The 19,021-nt window shown below is 46.2% G+C and overlaps 2 protein-coding genes across 2 annotated transcripts; one reads left to right on the forward strand and one right to left on the reverse strand.

The window, feature by feature from the left end:
• The first annotated feature begins 3,059 nt into the window (after positions 1-3,059).
• Positions 3,060-12,395, forward strand: DDX39B (DExD-box helicase 39B). Its single transcript, XM_079714042.1, has 10 exons — positions 3,060-3,285; positions 4,052-4,179; positions 4,458-4,550; positions 6,789-6,972; positions 8,053-8,171; positions 10,273-10,404; positions 11,179-11,288; positions 11,389-11,533; positions 11,678-11,825; positions 12,175-12,395. The coding sequence occupies exons 1-10, from the start codon at positions 3,075-3,077 to the stop codon at positions 12,189-12,191; spliced, it is 1,287 nt and encodes a 428-aa protein (XP_079570168.1). The 5' UTR covers positions 3,060-3,074; the 3' UTR covers positions 12,192-12,395.
• Positions 12,396-12,749: 354 nt separating this feature from the next.
• MCCD1 (mitochondrial coiled-coil domain 1) lies at positions 12,750-13,655 on the reverse strand (the record flags this gene model as incomplete). The annotated part of the gene is made up of 2 exons (XM_079712193.1): positions 12,750-12,938; positions 13,491-13,655. The coding sequence occupies 2 exons, from the start codon at positions 13,653-13,655 to the stop codon at positions 12,750-12,752; spliced, it is 354 nt and encodes a 117-aa protein (XP_079568319.1).
• Positions 13,656-19,021: the final 5,366 nt, after the last annotated feature.

Below are 19,021 nucleotides of genomic sequence, written 5' to 3' on the forward strand. Positions count from 1 at the left end.
CCTTACTTTCCCTTTGTAACAATAAAAAAGTGTCAATAAAATAATTATGGGCAAATCAATTGTTGGGTGGAATCAGCCTCCTTTTGCTTCATCATTTCTCATTTTCAGTCACGTTTGTTCCTTGTTTATGTATTCCCCAAACACCCAAAAGGTGTTGGAGCTTTGAGAAACAAAAGCAAATGGTACATTATTTTTTCTCCAAAGTGAGAAACACGTGGCTCCTTTGTGAACCTGAGGACTATAGGTGGTAACTGTAGAGAACAGCTGGGGTGTAGGAACAAGCACTCTGCCCCTTACCTTGCTTTATTTTCCTTCATAGCACCTATCGATACTTGACATGTTTATGTGTTGTCTCCCCTGTTATGTGAACTCTGTGAGGACAGGGCTGTTCACTGCTGTGTCCCCAGATCTTAGGATAGCACTTGGCACAGGACAGGCAGTTGATAAATACTGTTGAAAAAGATTGATATTGTGGGTTTGAAAAACTGCGCTTCTGTAACATCATCCTTGGATCACTGTTATTTCTTTTGGCCACAGAAAACGAGCCTACTTCACCAAGCACTTGAACCAGTGAGGTAATCTGTAGTGGGTATTTATTAACCAGACTCTTTAAGCAGGGAGTCAGGATACAGTAGAGAATAAAGTGGTATTTACATCCTGGCTCTGTCACCTTACTAGCTGTATTACTTTGGACATGTTGCTTTATTTCTCTGAATCTGTTTGCTTGATATAGCATGGGAATAATGGTACACCTTGGTGTTAAATGGTTAAGTGTGATAACAGGTAAAGGGCCAAACGTCTGTTGTCAGTTTTGTTAAGTCACATCTGACTTCTGTAGCATACAAAAGCGGGGCGGGAGATATCAAATGTTTCATTCAGGAAAAAAATCCGGGCTGAACCAAGGGGCTATTGGGGGCAGGGCTAAGCACATTACGGTAGAATTAACAACATTTATAAAAAAAATTTTTAACTCTCAAGCCCTAGCGTTTATCGTTAACATTTGGGGCAGAATCTAGACCCTGTCCCCCACTCAGTGGATTCAGAACCCCTTCCTGATTCCAGCCCACGCCCACGAACCTCAGGACCCTTAAGGCATCAGCTACATCGGCCAACATTAGGCAAATGCCGTCCACCGGCTCCAGGGCTGGGGAAAGGGTAGGGGTAGGACTCGTGAGCACGACTCACTTCCCACACCTGGGGTTAGTCGTTCCCTAGCTCCAGGGGCCAACGTCCCCAGGTCACCTTGACTACCGGGCCAAGGACCCCGTGGGAACTCGAAATCCCGCCACCTTGGGTCCTCCTGCGCCCACGGAGGGGTGCCCAGAGAGAAGGCCTGCGTGGCAAGAACGTAAATGAAGAGGGAGGCGTGGAAAAGAGCAGGACAAGAGAAAAAAGATAACAATGGGGAGGATGCTAGTTTCCTTTATGCCTTTTGTTACTGGTAGTAGCGGAGGAGTTAGAAGTGGCTTAAAACTTTTTTTCTTTCCACACAGGCATTTTCTAAAGGCAACCCTGGAGTGCGCGGAACTATAGACCCGTGGAAGGTCCTTCTTCCGGTCCCTTACGTCTGCGCAGTCGTAAGGCGGGAGGCCGGGGTAGAGGGAAGCAGGGAACCGGAAGTGAAGGCAGGTTCCTTCCTTCGTCGCTGTTGCCGCCGCCATACGCCTTTGCCTTGCTCAGGTAAGCTTTGGCCTTCGGCACCATCCGCCTCCATCTGCGTTTCTCTGCGGCCATCCTGTCGCACGGCCTCCTGATAATCCTTGTACAGGCTATGGTCTGGTCGCTGGAGTCTGATTGGGTCGTTACTTCCACCACTTGCATCCCTCGAGATCAAGAAACTTCGGGGGGAGGTAGGGAAGCTAGGGGGGCCCAATCCAAGATGGTGGCCCCGGCGCCATTGTGCTTCCTTTGCTCCTCGCTCATTCGGTAGGACCCTCGGTTACCTGCGAACCCAGCGACAGTGAGAGGCGGCGCTAGGCGTCTTCTGGTCCTGGGCATTTGCAGAGGGCGGGGCTCTCACTTTCCCGCTTATCTCTTGGTCCTCGGTGGGAATGGAAGGAGTCCCGACTTGTGGGCCTAGTTAGACTTTTCTCACCTCGGACTGCCCACCGTTATCTGGAGTGTTTTCCAAATGTTTACCAGTGGTGTCGTTGTGTGTTTTCGGAAATGAGCTACACTTAGGAGTAACATAACGGTGATGGGAGGTCACTTGGTAAAGCTTCTGTTAGCCGGAACGAGGATACATCTTTCTTAATGATTGCGTTCTTTTTTATTCATCGTATGATGGAGGAGTGGGTTTTTTCCCGGCCGAGCCATTTCTCTAGGCCTCTCTCTCCGCCATTAATTACACAAGGATTTCTTAAGCGCCAGAAGGAGGTTATTGAGGAGTGGGAGGCTGGAATGCTGCGAGAGGTGGATGGCAGCCACATGATGTTTTCATTTTGAAAAGTGAGCGCTTTGCGTAATGACGACCGTAATCTATCACCCTGGACTGATGGCTGCTGTCGACACCTTGAGATTATAGGAAAAGCACAAGGTCTTCCGTTGAGGACTTTTCGTTTTGTCACTTTCATCTCCATTCTCCACTTTAAGCCATTAGTAGTATTCTGTTTTTCAGACGTGTATTTTTTTTTTTCCTCGTTACTGTCACAGACCAGGAGTTTATAAGTCGGTTTTGCCCTTCCAACTTTCTGGTTTCTGCTTCTCTGATCCTATCTTTTTGGGAACTTAATGTCCTAACCACTTCCCCTGGGCCCACTTTTCCCATTCCCTGTATTATGTTTGCCTTTCGCTGTTTTGTCTTGTGTTTCTTTATTATTATTTTTTTTTCCAGGTAAGTGTTTCCTAGTTTAGGGAAAGTGGAAAGAGTGTGCGGATGGAAAAGATGGTGAAGGCTCTGCTCATGACTGATGAGTTTTCTCTTTTTTTTTTCACCCCCCCAGCTCTTCTGTCAGAAACTACTGTGTTTCTTTTCCTCTACTGTTCCTCAAGCCCCCAGTTTCCTCCTCTGTCTTCCCTTATTCTGCGTGAACTCATCCAGAGACCCCTCCCCTTCTCCCCCTGCCGGCCCAGTTATGGCAGAGAACGATGTGGACAATGAACTCTTGGATTATGAAGATGATGAGGTGGAGACAGCAGCTGGGGGAGATGGGGCTGAGGCCCCTGCCAAGAAGGATGTCAAGGGCTCCTACGTCTCCATTCACAGCTCTGGCTTTCGTGACTTCTTGCTCAAGCCAGAGTTGCTCCGGGCCATTGTTGACTGTGGCTTTGAGCATCCATCAGAAGGTAAATTTTCTGTTGGGCGTGGAGTATTCATTAGGCTCTTTAAGGATACAGGAAACAGTATGGTCATGGTCCCTCAGGTGGTACAGATTTATATTCAGGATAGACCAGGAAATAAGTACCGAAAACTATTTTAGCAATAGAAGAGGTTTATATAAGTTGGTCTTTCATTCATGATAGCATGTAAGTGCTAGTGATCTAAAAGCAACTTAGAGTGGCTTTTTTTCTTGCCTGTTTTTAATTTTGTCTGTCTGACTTTTAATTTAAAATTTCCAGAGAGGAGCTGGTTGGACCCTTGGGCCAGGCCAACTCTGGTCTCTGGAAACCTTTATGGCTGGTCTAAGGATGGCTGGCTTTTGGGTCATGTACCAAGTTCTTCATTTTGTTTAAGGTTGTTGCAGGGTTATGTGCCCCACAGCATGATAATCTAAGTATGAGAAATGGCCTGTGGCAGGCACTCAAAATTCATGGATTGCTACAGATTAAGGAACATTCAGACAGAATCAGGAGCACCTAAGGCGTCCAATTGGTAGATGCAAGAGGGTTGTTAGCAGGACTTTGGGCCCTGGAGCTGGAAGAGGCTATGTTAGAAGGAACTGGGAAGGTCTGATTTGGGAATCACTTTGATTGAGGGGGCAGAGAGGTAGAAAGGGTCTGGAAATTGACAAGAACAACTTAAGAATTGAGTGGTGAGAAATGGGTTTGGCCTGGTGAAAAAGGTGGTGGAGTTCTCTGGAGACTAATTTATCTTTTTTTTCCCTGCTTCTAGTCCAGCATGAATGCATCCCTCAGGCCATCCTGGGAATGGATGTCCTATGCCAGGCCAAGTCAGGCATGGGAAAGACGGCGGTGTTTGTGCTGGCGACACTGCAACAGCTGGAGCCAGTTACTGGGCAGGTACACTTGGGGAGAGTGCTGGGAAGGCATTTTGGCTAGTAATGTTCAGGAAGGGTATTTTTGTCTTGGCTACATGATGCATTCAGAGCCAGGAGTGCTTGTTGTTAAGATGACCTTTATCATCCTTGACCGATAGCCATGAGAATATTCTGCAGTAATCACGGGGTTAATGATTTAGATCCAGAATTGTAGTCACCTGTGATCTGCTGGGTGTGCTTTTGTGACATACCTGGTGAAGGGATATACTGTATGTGTGTCTCTGTCTACTTCCCCCCCAGGTGTCTGTACTGGTGATGTGTCACACTCGGGAGTTGGCTTTTCAGATCAGCAAGGAATATGAACGCTTCTCTAAATACATGCCCAACGTCAAGGTAAGCCAGGGTAAAGAGACCTGGTGGGGGTGAGGGTGTGGGGAGTTGGAGGCATTGGAGACTTGTTAGATCAGCAGCCTTCACATCCCACAGGTGTTTAATACCTATACACAGATCTCAGTTACATGTAGTACGTAGTAAGTTTCTGCAGCTTAGGTATATAAGAGGTTTATATTTTAGGGCTCATTTGGGTATGCATTATACTTTCAGAGATGTCTGCTGTATTTTGATTTTGGAGAAGCTTTATAGTTTGCTTTGGTTTTTAACACGTCCTATAAATATGCTTGTGCATTGATATTCAGGGTGTGGTTCCCAGACCCATGGTTTCAGTGTCATTTGGGAGCCTGTTGGAAATGTAGATTGCATGAGTTCCACCCCAGTCCTACCGAGTATGAATATGTGTTCTGACAAGATCCTCGGGTAATTGGAGTTTGAGAAGCATAAACATATGCTTGATGTATATAACTTTGTACCCTCCTTGGGTGAAAAAAAAAACAGTATTTTTGTTCAGATTGTTGTAATTTTCCTCATAATTGATTTTTAATTTATATGTAGAACTAGGAGTGTGTGAGTAATAGCCCTAAACTAAAAGTAATTTGTTTAAAGCCAAAGTAGTAAAAGTAGTATCTGTGCCTGGTAAAAAAGTGCATAGGTAATGCAGAGGGCCTTATAACGAAAAGATTTCTGTTCTCCCATCTAATCGTACTTCACAGAATACCACTAGTTAACTTTTTTTTCAGTTCTGATGTTCTGTGAAACCAAGTATTCGGCTCTATTTTCTCAGTTTGTCAACTTAAAGGCTTTTTTGACTTTATTGTGAAAGATTATTTCGCTTGTTTACACTTTTTCTCCTAGAATTTGAAAACTGTATTTAAATTTTCTAAATATAGTCTGAAAGCTGGTGTGTGTGTTACGTATGTTTGTATTCTTATGTTGTCAGTTTCATTGCGGTTTACTTTGTCTTTTTAGCAAGCAGTCTTGTTGGTAGGTTGATTCTATAAGTTGAAAACTAGAAAACCGTTTCCATTGCTAATGATTATGGAAACATTATCATTGAACTCAGTAGAGAGCTAGGATTGCACTTCTTCCTCTGTAGGTCTGACTTATCACCTTGCGGGCTCAAAAGAGGATGGTCTTGGTGTCAAGATCAAATATAAATTGTCATGGCATAGTCTTACTTTCTTTTGCTCAAAATTATGCTTCAGTGATTTGTTTAAGACGTTGGGCTAGTTCTACAGAATGTCTTACCTCTGAGTTTGTCTGGTTACTCCCTTGTGTTGTTTTAACTTGTACTTCCCTCCCAGTGTTTCCTGTAAACTGAGCTTTCCTGCGTTCTTCCCCCTCCCCCTCCCCCTCCCCCTCCCCCTCCCCCTCCCCCTCCCCCTCCCCCTCCCCCTCCCCCTCCCCCTCCCCCTCCCCCTCCCCCTCCCCTCCTTCCTTTGCCACACCACCCGGCATGTGGGATCTGAGTTCCCTGATCAGGGATCGAACCCGGGCCCCCTGCATAGGAAGCATGGCATCTTGACCACTGGACCGCCAGGGAAGTCCCTAAACTGAAATTTATATTTGAAAGCTTAACTGGTTCAAGTTAAACGTTTTCGGCAAGAATTCTTCATAGATGATGCTGTGTACCTCCTGTTTTGTTGCAAACCTGCCTGTCCCACAGTTAATGGCTTTAGATTTACCCTAGAATTAGGGTCCTGTCAGTCTGATCTTTCCCCCTTGAAACTAAAAAGCAGTTTTTGGTGCTATTTGAGAGAGTATTAAGGCCCAGATCCTCAACAACCATTCCCCTAATGGTTTTAACATGGAGTAGTATATTTAGCCTGAATCAGTAATTTCATAGGGTTTATGCAAAGGAGTTTAAAAATCTGGGATCATTTAGGAAAACTTGATGTCCATGAGCTTTTTTTGGTACTTGACACTGGTGATTTCTTGCCGTCCTCATTTTTACAGTGAAGCCTGGCCTTGGGGAAGGAAGATAGTTAGATTAAGTCAGAAGAACTAAATGCTGGTCCTCACTGCCTCAGTCAGCCATGTAATTTAGGGCAGGTCACTTTTGTTTCTTAGCTTTAATGTTTGGGGGATACAATAATTTTAGATTAGGTGATCTCTTATGTTCCTTTTAGCTCTGAAGTGTTCTAAGACTTGGTTTAGAGTAACCTGACAGGATGGGAACCTTGGGGAGGTTGAATTCTTTCCTTCCTCATGAGATACTCTTTTCTCCTGGGTTGGCAGGTCGCAGTGTTTTTTGGTGGTCTGTCTATCAAGAAAGATGAAGAGGTGCTGAAGAAGAACTGCCCGCATATCGTCGTGGGGACCCCTGGCCGCATCCTAGCCCTGGCTCGAAATAAGAGCCTCAATCTCAAACACATTAAACACTTTATCTTGGATGAATGCGATAAGATGCTTGAACAACTCGGTGAGTAGCAGTGCTGGGACTGGGCTAGTGATCTGGGAGTTGCCTTTTGGAGCCAAATGATGTTTATTTGATACTGGAGCACTTAGTGCCAGGACGACTCTTAATCTATCACCCATGACTGATGGCTCTGGCTTCCCTGGTCAGTCTTTGTTAGGCTTTTTAAGCATCCTTAGTGATCAAGGAGGAGGGTGTTACGTTCTTTCTTTTGGTGATGTTTTGAGAGAAGGGACTTTGCTGATGTTGGATATTAGTCACACCACCATTCTTCTTTGTAAAACCCTATAGTGGGTGTCATAGGGGAGAAACTTGAGCAGGACGAGGAGACAGTCTACTCTTTTGGCATCCTCAGCTCAGTATGTATTGTCAGAATTTATAGCTGAGTAGATCTCCAGACTTAAGTTCTAGAATTAATGTGGAGGGTGTTTGTGGGAGTTTGTGTGGTGTGGTATTCTGGTGTGCTAAGTGGGGTTAAGTAAGGACAATGTTTTGTAAGAACTCAAATTTGGTGAATGAGAGAGTAGGGATCGACATAGCCCCAGGGATAAGTCATTCCAAATGATCTTTGGCTATTCTAGATGGCGAGCTATAAAGTGGGCTCCAAGTAGAGATGTCATATTTGCCTGACTGGATAGGACAGTGTGATCCAGAGGAAGCATGGAGTGGACTCTGACAGCTGGAATGTAATAGGTGCGCGATATTTGTAGACAGTTGGAGCTTGGGGAGAGAGGAATAGGGAGAAGGACCTTCCTTGTAAAGCATTTTTCAAAGGACTTATGTTTGTGAGCCTCTGCAGTGGGCTTTATCCCCATTTTTTAGTTGTGGGCTTTGGGGTTTCATCTAATTTCTTGTGTGGTTAAAATACACAGCTGGAACCTCGTCCCAAATCCATTGTTCTTTCCACTGTGTTATTACTATGGATATGATTATATGGTGGTTGGAGAAAATAGAGAGGCCTGAGGCACATCTTCCCCTGAACCGAGACTCTCGCTTACCAACAGTCTTTACCTCGTTGGTACGCCTGTTTCTGGTCTTTGCTTACGATATATGCTTTTCTTCTACTATAGTTTCTTTTTCTTGTAGACATGCGTCGGGATGTCCAGGAAATTTTTCGCATGACCCCCCATGAGAAGCAGGTCATGATGTTCAGTGCTACCTTGAGCAAAGAGATTCGCCCAGTCTGCCGCAAGTTCATGCAAGACGTAAATACCCTTCTACCTTCTCTCCCTCCACTCCCCGCCCGCTGCCTCCTCCCCCTCCGCGCCCTCTTCCTCCAGACTCCCTTGTCCTTCAAGCGCCAAGAAGGGGGCACATGCCCATTTGGGAGTGATGACTCCTTGAAGAGACACACAGAGGCAGAGACAGTTAGTGTTAGGGTCTGCGCGGGCGCCAGGGAAACTCCGGAAGACTTGGTCGGGTTAACGTGAGAGCGGGAAGTGTTCGACTTTTTTTTTTTTAATCACAGCATTTTTGAACCTCTTCTCCCTTTTGGGGGAGGGCAGGATTTTCTGCCCTACTACCCACCCATCGTCTCCTACATACTCCCTAACAGCCACGCACCCTCAAGGTGGCATCGAGCATACAACCGGAGCCTTCTGCTCCCCAAACTCATAATGTCCCGGTGGCAGGAGAGCAAGAGAGGGACAGACAGATGGCAGGGCATGTCCAAAAGAAGAGCAAACAGCACAGACGAATCCGCTCCCTCCCCACCTCCAGGGGTGGGGGCCTTTGGCACCTCAATCCCCGAGTCCATACTCCTTCCCACCCGTACCACCTCGCACCCATCCGGAACCTCGGTTGATGTGAGCCGGCAGCAGAGAAGCACCATGGCGCGGCGGGGGAATGCGGACGGCACCCGGCGGTGGATGGCGGCAGCGGAGGCCGCGGGGAACCTGACCAGGAAGCCGAGGACCAAACCAGCCTCTTTTTCCGTTCCCGGTTTTTTTCCTGAACCCAAGGCGTGCCGTGTTCCCTGTTTCCCTCCATTTGTGTTGGTGGGGAGGGGTGTTCTGAATGGGGCGGTAGATTTTTTTTCATTTTTTAAACACTTTTTTTTTTTTTTTTTTTTTTTTTTAAAATACTTAGAGGGATATGGGAAAGGTAAAGTGAGGAGCTCCACTTGGATGTAACCAGGTGGGTGCTAGGGTCTGGGGCTAGGCGGGGCCGTTGTATAAGCAGTGGAGTGTGTGCTGTCCCTCCCTGCTCTGCTCCTTCCCATGGGACCAAACTCTTCAGCTGTGCTTGGGGCTCAGATTAGATCTGAAAGAAGCCATGGAACTTCTCTTTGGAAAGCCTACCTTTGCTAGTCTGACTTCTGAGATTGGGCTTCTGGTTTTCTCCCATGACACACACATCCTTTCCCGAAATCTTGGACCCTGGGGTTTTATGTTAACTATGTCTTCAAGTTAGTGAAGAGTGCTAGGAAAGTTGGGCTTCGGAGTTGAGACTTGTGTCAATTTCCGCCTTTTTTTTTTTTTTTTTTAATGCTGCCTTCCTTCCCTTCAAGGGTTGTGTGTGTATATGTTTTGTTTTGTTTTGTTTTTAAAGATGAGTGAATAACTGCTGCTCTGAATTTGCTTCTTAGCACCACTTATTGATACCTTCCACGTAACAGTGTAGGTGGTTTGATTTTTAGTTGAGACCAGTCTTATCTAAAACTGTTTCCTTGTGGTCCGAGGGCAAGTTGTTGCTCATCTTGAGTAATTTTTGCTTCTCTTTTCATGGTATTTTGACTTATGTCCACTGAAGCATTCTGATCTTCCACCTTCCTAATGGGGATATGGAAGACATCCGCCTTCCTAATAGGGATATGATTCTCGTAGTTGAGAGCATAAAATGGAGTAGTCCTTGTCCTTTCCCTGATATTAAACCAGCTCTGATGGAGTTATTCTGACCTCGAGTCACTGTTTCCCATCATTTCCCAGGTGTTTGGTTCGTGTTCTCTCTTGGAGAATCACCTCCCATTGTTTTCTTTCCTCCACCACCTCCATTTGAGGTAATGGCGTCTTGCCATTGGGTGGTTGTACTGTGTCTTTTCCTCCCTGCAAAGTTTCTTTCCCGTGAAAATTTTCAGTTGGAAAATCTTAAAACTCAACTGATAGGAAGAAAATTAGATCTACTGTGGAAAAGACCACATTAAAATGTGGGTATTTTTGGGGGTGGGGTTGGGTTTCCAATCTCCTCTCTTCTCCCCATCCCGCCATGGGGTGTATTGGAGATCAACTTCCTCCACCCCCCCAGGTTTAACCCCCCCACTCTGCCCTCCTCCCGTTCCCCACCCCTTCCCTCCCCCCTCCCCCCCAGCCAATGGAGATCTTCGTGGATGATGAGACGAAGCTGACGCTGCATGGGTTGCAGCAGTACTACGTGAAACTGAAGGACAACGAGAAGAACCGGAAGCTCTTTGACCTTCTGGATGTCCTTGAATTCAACCAGGTCAGTTGTTCAAGGTCCAGTAGGGAGAGTGAGCACGTCTCCAACTGTTGCAGGAACCTCTATAATATATCCTTTTATTGAGGAAATCGTGTGTCATGTGAAAGAGAATGGTGGAGAAATTCTCTTAAATGAAAATTCTATTAAATGAGAGAAACATGTCTTTTGATGGCACTGAGCGTGAGCAAGGTGGGAACTGCTTTTCTGTTCCATGCCTGGCATAGATATTCAACAAAATAAAGCTCAAATTATAAAATCCTTGAAAGAGAGTTAATAAGTTGGTGAAAGTCCAGAAACACATTAGGCCTGTTAGGTTCTTAAGTTTTATTTATTTCTTGTACTACTTACTGAGGGAGAAGTGTTCCATCACTTTACCTGTTGTGTGATTTGCTTGCACTAAAAACTACTTTCTAGAATTAGGGTAAGTTCTTATATTTGACGTTTTGGTGAGTCGGAATATTGGTTGTGGTCTTTCCAGACTTCAAATTTTTACCACTCGTGAGGTGGCTTCATCCTTGTCTCCTAATACGTCTGGTAATTTTAGTTACTGTTTTCCATACCTTCTCTGCAGCATGTCTGTCTGCTCAGGAAAAATCAGAGCCAAGAGGGAAAGGCTAAGTAACATTTAGAGCAGAAGAGGAAATATGTGATGGGCACTAAGAGGAGTTCTTTTAGAAGAGTGTAATTACTGAAAACTCTTGCACATGATCTCTCTCACACACACCCACATGGACGCACATCCCCCCCAACCTTATACGTACACACACACACACACAGGTGGTGATATTTGTGAAGTCTGTGCAGCGTTGCATTGCCCTGGCCCAGCTCCTGGTGGAGCAGAACTTCCCAGCTATTGCCATCCACCGTGGGATGCCTCAGGAGGAGAGGTGAGTTAGAGATGGGGAAGATGCTTTGTGTCCTTGCGAGGAAAAGAGACCCTTGAGAGCAAGGAATCTCAACATTTTTCTGCTTTCCTTTCTCACAAAGGCTTTCTCGGTATCAGCAGTTTAAAGATTTTCAACGACGAATTCTTGTGGCTACCAACCTGTTTGGCCGAGGCATGGACATCGAGCGGGTGAACATTGCCTTTAACTACGACATGCCTGAGGATTCTGACACCTACCTGCATCGGGTAAGCCCCACACCCGGAAGGTATCCTAGTGTCCTCTCCCACCCCCTTAGTTTCTTTATCTTTTCATACTGTACATCTTCATCCCTCCTCTTGGGTGTCTTCCTTCTTCGGGGTCTACCAGTTCTATCATCTGTCTCCTTCCAGGTGGCCAGAGCAGGCCGGTTTGGCACCAAGGGCTTGGCCATCACGTTTGTGTCAGATGAGAATGATGCCAAGATTCTCAATGACGTGCAGGATCGCTTTGAAGTCAATATTAGTGAGCTGCCTGATGAGATAGACATCTCCTCCTACAGTGAGTAATGATCTCATGAAACTGGCTCCCCCAGTCCTTTAGGTTCTCCTTGTTCCTTAGTGGGTTTTTTCTTAAAGCCCCTGGTGCATAGTGGGCACTTGACAAATTTGTCATCTGTTTTCTCCCCCGCACCCCCATCTTGATGCCCTGTTGGGATGTTTAGTTGACCTCTTTATGGGGTCTCTTCTCATCAAATTACTTCTCATCGAAGTATTTCTTTCTTTACCCCCAGATGTATCCTCTGACCCACACACTGCACAAACATCTGCATGTGTTTCAGGGGGGCCTTTTCTACCAACCTAGCTTTTTCTTTTCCATACCTTATTCTAACTGCCATGTTTTTCTTCAGTTGAACAGACGCGGTAGAGAACTCCGCACCCATTCTGGAGTGTGACAGTCTGCTCCTCTTCAGGAGATGATGCCAGGCGTGGGGGTGAAGGAGACACTGCTGCCGCCTACCCTTGACGACCCCGTCCCCCACCCCATGGCTTCCCTCTTTTGCATCGCCACCACTCCTAAACCCCCATTTTCCTGATTTCTCAGAATTTTTTTTAACAAAACTAAAAAGCACATGCGTCTGTGGTGTCTGTAAGCGCTCCGTCCCTTTATTGGATTTGGGGTGAGGCTATTTTAGGGCATAATCCGGAGTAAATTCCCGTGGGGACTGTGTACACTGCAGTGGGGCGGAGGTCAGTAGGAGGTGTCAGACTGGGGGATGTTACTGAAAGACTGCAGGATGTTACTGAAAGACTGCAGAGGCCGTGGCTTCTCACTACTTTCCAATTTCTGGCCCTTTGTGTTGGTTTCTTCCATTTCCTTAGTGGCCTGGGAGAGGCTGGGATGTTTCTGATCGAAGGGCTGGGGAGGGAGGGTAGTGTGCAGTATTTCCAGTGTAGGAGGGTGAAGTGGCAGCTGGTGGAAAGCTTAGGCGTCTTCTCCCAGGCTCTCTCTGTGTCTCCTCATCTGTTCCTTCAGCTTCTGGATCTTGAGCACCAGGGCCTGGGCTTCCCAGGCTCCCTCTTGCCCTTCGAGCAAGGCCTGGTACAGCTCCAGCTGCTGCTCCAGCAGCTCCTCAGCTTGGGCCAGCTCCGCTGTGGGGCGGGGCCAGGGGTCCTGGGAGAGGGGTTGTTAGGGAGAGAGCATCAGCCGGGGCAGGGAGCTTAGGCTCACTGCCTCCTTCCTGTTTTTCAGTCCCATTAGTTTAAGGTCATTTGTATTGCAGTGCCTGCAGTACACATGACCTTAACCGCAGTACATCTGTACTGCTTCCTGTCTTAGGCATAGGCCTGGGGGGAGGGGGAAAGTTAGAGATCACAGCCCAGGGGCTATAACTGGACTTCTGTGTGATGTATGGGAAGGGGAGGACTGGCTGTCCCAACCCCCCCTGAGAAATAATTAACTGTTGGATGAGGGGAAATTCCTGTTCAAGGACTTAGTGGACTGTGCAGGGAGGGAGGGGTGTAGGTAGAGGGTGCCCTGAGGTCTGGAGTGCGGTGGGGGCAGGGAGGGTGCGGGGGAACTGAGGAGCTAGGCAACGTGCTCTAGGGGTGGGGGGAGTGTCTGCATTCAGCTGGCCTGTGGTACAGGGTGAGGTGGGAGGGGATTCCCTGCCCCCAGTACAGATCTGCCCTCACGCCCTCCACCCTCACTCTTGGTGCCACTTACCCTGGAAGGTGACATCTGCCCAGTGCCTGTGGAGCTAGTCTTTTCTGTGCTTGCCTTGCGACCCTGGGAGCAGCACCTCCAGGAGCCCTGGAGTGCCGGGCACCAGGGTGGCAGGAGGAGGCGCCGGCAGCAGCTTCGGGAGAGCCAGGGCAAAGGGGGAACCATGGCTGGGGAGCCAAGGAGCTGTCTGAGCCACCCAACAGCCACCAGGAACTGGCTCCCTCCGGGCTGTGGCCTCGCTTCAGTGCCTGGCCCTGCCCCTGCCCTGCTCTGCTGCACCCACCCGCCTCCTAACCTGGCCCCAGACAGAGTCCAGGAACTCGTTCCCTGGTGTGAGAATGCTCCTGCCAGGTTAGGCAGAACTTGCTTTAGAACTCTGGTCCCCAGCCTACTGCATGTCTTGTGTCTGTTTTTCTTAGCACTGTGTTTTCTCACTCCTCTCAAATCTGCAAGGTAGAAATTGCATTACTGGTTGGCAGGTGAGGAAATGCTCAGAGAATTTCGTTCAGCCCTCAACTCAGTAAGTATGGGCTGGGGTCCGCTCTGGGCCAGATGTGCTCAAGGCTCCACAGCTGGTTGGTGGAAAAGCCAGGAAGATTCACCCCCAGGTCTACCTGACTTGAAAGCTCATACCCATTGACCTGGCTCAAGTATTGTTTCTCCGTTTCCCTTTGCTCTTACTGGCCCAGAGAGACCTTTTTCCTTGTCCCTATTGTACATTGCACATCAGGGTTTGCCTTCTCTGGAAAGTCTGGGCTCTATACACTGGTACCGGTTTCAAGCTTTGTTGAACTGGTGAGCCCTCCCATCAAATCTGCATTAGAACAAAAGCTTTGTGCACCCACTGTGTGAGCCTTAGGTATACATATCGGACTTCTAAAAGGTCCTCAGGAAAACATGCTTCAGAAAGCAAGGTTGCTGGAGGGTGGACAGCTGCTAACCAGCTTGCTATCTGGGACATCACACTGAATTGGGGGGGAAGATGGCCTCTGCCATGGTGTGGGGGGTCCAGGAACCAGAGAGGAAGACCTTCCTGCAGGTCAGTGGTTCTTGAACTTGAAGGGCTGAAGCACCTTTACATGAGGTCAGGGACCTCATGTTCCCCATTAGCTGGCAGGTTCCCATTTTTCAATAGAAAAAGAATCCCTGTAAAATTTTGGAGGAGAGAAGCTTTCCTTCTTGTCTCGGTGATAGGGTTATACATGGTTCTTTTTTTTTTTTTGCGGTATGTGGGCCTCTCATTGTTGTGGTCTCTCCCGTTGCGAAGCACAGGCTCCGGACGCGCAGGCCCAGCAGCCATGGCTCACGGGCCCAGCTGCTCCGCGGCATGTGGGATCCTCCCGGACTGGGGCACGAACCCGTGTCCCCTGCATCGGCACGCGGACTCTCAACCACTGCGCCACCAGGGAAGCCCTACATGGTTCATTTTTGAACTGCAATGTATGCACAGGCTAAAGTCCTACTTATTGGGACATAAGAGGCCCAAACTACTGTTGTTACAGTTAAGGGAAACTAGCATACGATTAAACAGCCCACAACATTCAACATTGAAGTGAAACTAACCACATTTATAAACTAAAAGCAAGATTAGCAGCTGTTAAGAAAATAAAACTTGTGTAAGACAATCTAAATGATGCATAAATAACAAAGTGAATCCTGAAAATTAGACATTTCAACCATCTGAGGTTTTTTTTTTTTTTTTTTTTCCGGCTGCGCTGTGTCTTTCTTGAGGCATGTGGGATCTTAGTTGCGGCATGCAGGATCTAGTTCCCTGACCAGGGATTGAACCTGGGCCCCTTGCTTTGGGAGGGTGGAGTCTTAACCACTGGACCACCAGGGAGGTCCCAGCCATCTGAGTTTCTATTTCAGGTTATGAACTCCAAAATGGACTAACATCCAATAACGTGCAGTGTGCAGTCCTAAGCCGTGAATTATAATAGAGTCTGTGGATTTGGCTTTGTTCGTCTGTGAGAACTAAAGAAAAGGCTGGTATTTGGATCAGTTCAAATCTATTGGATGAGCTGTGGATCTCATAGTCATGGAAATGAAGGGATGAAGATAGATAAATGTAAACCTAGATTTGTTACTGTGTATATTTATTTTTGTTATTCCTGTATCTAATAGTCTTTCTTTCTTTATATAATAAGTTTTATTTATGTCTAGTAGTCTTTTAAAAAAATTATTTATTTTTATTTATTTTTGGCTGCATTGAGTCTTCGTTGCTGTGCGTGGGCTTTTTTCTAGTTGCAGCGAGCAGGGGCTACTCTTTGTTGCGGTGTGTGGGCTTCTCATTGCAGTGGCTTCTCTTTTTGCGGAGCATGGGCTCTAGGCGCGCGGGCTTCAGTAGTTGTGGCACGTGGGTTCAGTAGCTCTTGGGCTCTAGAGCGCAGGCTCAGTAGTTGTAGTGCATGGGCTTAGTTGCTCTGTGGCATATGGGATCTTCCGGGACCAGGGCTCAAAACTGTGTCGCCTGCATTGGCAGGCGGATTCTTAACCACTGCACCACCAGGGAAGCCCTGCATTTATTTTAAATGAAAAAAATTTTATTGAGGTATAGTTGATTTACAATATTATGTTAGTTTCAGGTGTACAACATAGTGATCCAAAATTTTTATAGATTATACTCAATTTAAAGTTGTTACAAAGTAATGGCTATATTTCCTTTCCTGTATAATACATCCTCGTAGCTTATTTATTTTATACATAGTAGTTTGTACCTCGTATTCCCTTACCCCTATCTTGCCCCTCCCCGTTTCCCTCTTTGCATTGGTAGCCACTAGTTTGTTTCTATACCTGCTGTTTCTGTTTTGCTATATTCATTCGTTTGTTTTATTTTTTAAATTCTACATATAAGTGATAACATACAGTATTTGTCTTTCTCTGACTTATTTCACTAAACATAATACCCTCCAGGGTCATCCATGTTGTTGTAAATGGCAAATTTTCATTCTTTTTAATGGCAGAATAGTATTCCATTCATCTGTTGATGAACACTTAGCTTGCTTCCATATCTTGGCAATTGTGAATAGTGATGCTATGAACATTGGGGTGCATGTATCTTTTTGAATTAGTGTTTTCATTTTTTTTATTGGAGTATAGTTGCTTTACAATGTTGTGTTAGTTTCTGTTGTACAGCAAAGTGAATCAGCCACATGTATATATATATATCCCCTATTCCTTGGATTTCCTTCCCATTTAGGTCACCACAGAACATTGAGTGTTTTCATCTTCTTTTTTTAAAAACATTATTAATTGGCTTGCGCTGGGTCTTAGTTGCGGCAGGCAGGCTCCTTTGTTTCGACTCACGGGCTCCTTAGTTGTGGCACACAGGCTCCCCAGTTGTGGCATGCGAACTCTTAGTTGTGGCATGCATGTGGGATCTAGTTCCCTGACCAGGGATCAAACCCGGACCCCCTGCATTGGGAGCTCAGAGTCTTATCCACTGTGCCACCAGGGAAGTCCCCATGTGGTAGTTCTATTTTTAGCTTTTTGAGGAAACTCCACACTCTTTTCCACAGTGGCTGTACCAATTTACATTCCCATCAACAGCGTACAAGTGTTCCCTTCTCTCCACATCCTCACTAACATTAGCTATTTGTTGACCTTTTTAAAAAAATTTATTTATTTGTTTATTTTTGGTTGCGTTGGGTCTTCGTTGCTGCGTGCGGGCTTTCTCTGGTTGTGGCGAGCGGGGGGCTACTATGCATTGCAGTGCGCGGGCTTCTCATTGCGGTGGCTTCTCTTGTTGCGGAGCACGGGCTGTAGAGCACAGGCTAAGTAGTTGTGGCGCACGGGCTTTGTTGCTCCACGGCATGTGGAATATTCCCTGACCAGGGCACGAACCTGTGTCTCCTGCATTGGCAGGCGGATTCTTAGCCACTGCACCACCAGGGAAGCCCTTGACTTTTTGTTAATAGTTATTTTGACAGGTATGAGGTGATAGCTCATGGTGGTTTTGATTTGCATTTCTCTTATGATTAGCAGTGTTGAATATCTTTTCATGTGCCTGTTGGCCATCTGTATGTCTTCTTTGGAAAAATGTCTATTCAGGTTTTCTGACCATTTTTTAATTGGATTGTTTGTTTTTTTGATGTTGAGTTGTATGAGCTGTTTATGTTTTATATATTAACTCCTTATCAGTCATATCAATATTTTCCCCCATTCGTTAGGTTGTCTTTTTATTTTGTTGATGGTTTCATTTCCTCTGCAAAAGCTTATGAGGTTTGGACTTCCCTGGTGGCGCAGTGGTTAAGAATCTGCCTGCCAATGCAGGGGACACGGGTTCGAGCCCTGGTCTGGGAAGATCCCACATGCTGCAGAACAACTAAGCCCGTGTGCCACTACTACTGAGCCTGCGCTCTAGAGCCCATGAACTACAACTACTGAACCTGTGCGCCACAACTACTGAAGGCCACACGCCTAGAGCCCGTAGCTCCACAAGAGAAGCCACCTCAAAGAGAAGCCCGTGCACCACAACGAAGAGTAGCCCCTGCTGGCCGCAACTAGAGAAAGCCTGCACATAGCAATGAAGACCCAATGCAGCCAAAAATAAATAAATATTTAAAAAAAAAAAAAAAGCTTATGGGTTTTGGGACTTCCCTGGTGGTCCAGTGGCTAAGACTCTGTGTTCTCAATGCAGGGAGCCTGAGTTCGATCCCTGGTCGGGGAACTAGATCCCACATGCTGCAACTAAGAGTTCGCATGCGGCAACTAAAGATCCCGCATGCTTCAACTAAAGATCCCGCATGCCACAATGAAGACTGAAGATCTGGCGTGCCACAACTAAGACATGGCACAGCTAAATGGATAAATAAATATTTTTTAAAAAAAGTTTATGAGTTTTGGGAATTCCCTGGCAGTCCAGTGGTTAGGACTCGGTGCTTTCACTGCCGCCACTCGGCGTGACCAAAAAAAAAAAAAAAAAAAAAGAGCTTATGAGAGTTTAATTAGGTCCCACATGGTTATTTTTGCTTTTGTTTTGTTTCCTTTGCCTTAGGAGACAGATCTGAAAAAATATTGCTGCTATTTATGTTGGAGGGTGTTCTGCCTGTCTTCTAGGAGTTTTATGGTTTCAGGTCTTACATTTAGGTCTTAAATCCATTTTGAGTTTATTTTTATATATGGTATGAGGAAATTTTCTAATCTCATTCTTTTTACATGTAGCTGTCAGTTTTCCCATCACCACTTGTTGAAGAGACTGTCTTTTTTCCATTGTATATTCTTGCCTCCTTAGTTGTAGATTAACTGACTAGATGTGTGAGTTTATTATGTGTCTGTTTTTGTGCCAGTACTATGCTGTTTTGATTACTGTAGCTTTGCAGAATAATCTGAAATGAGGGAGCATGATACTTCCAGCTTTGATCTTTTTTCTCAAGATTGCTTTGGCAGTTTCGGGTCTTTTGTGGTCCGTATAAATTTTAGGATTATTTGTTCTAGTTCTGTGTGTCCCATAGATTTTGGATCATTGTGTTTTTGTTTCAATAGTCTAGGTATTTTTAAATTTCTCCTTTGATTTCTTCGGTGATCCATTA

The sequence above is a fragment of the Hyperoodon ampullatus genome, assembly GCF_949752795.1.
Source record: "Hyperoodon ampullatus genome assembly, chromosome: 10".
Classification (NCBI taxonomy): domain Eukaryota; kingdom Metazoa; phylum Chordata; class Mammalia; order Artiodactyla; family Ziphiidae; genus Hyperoodon; species Hyperoodon ampullatus.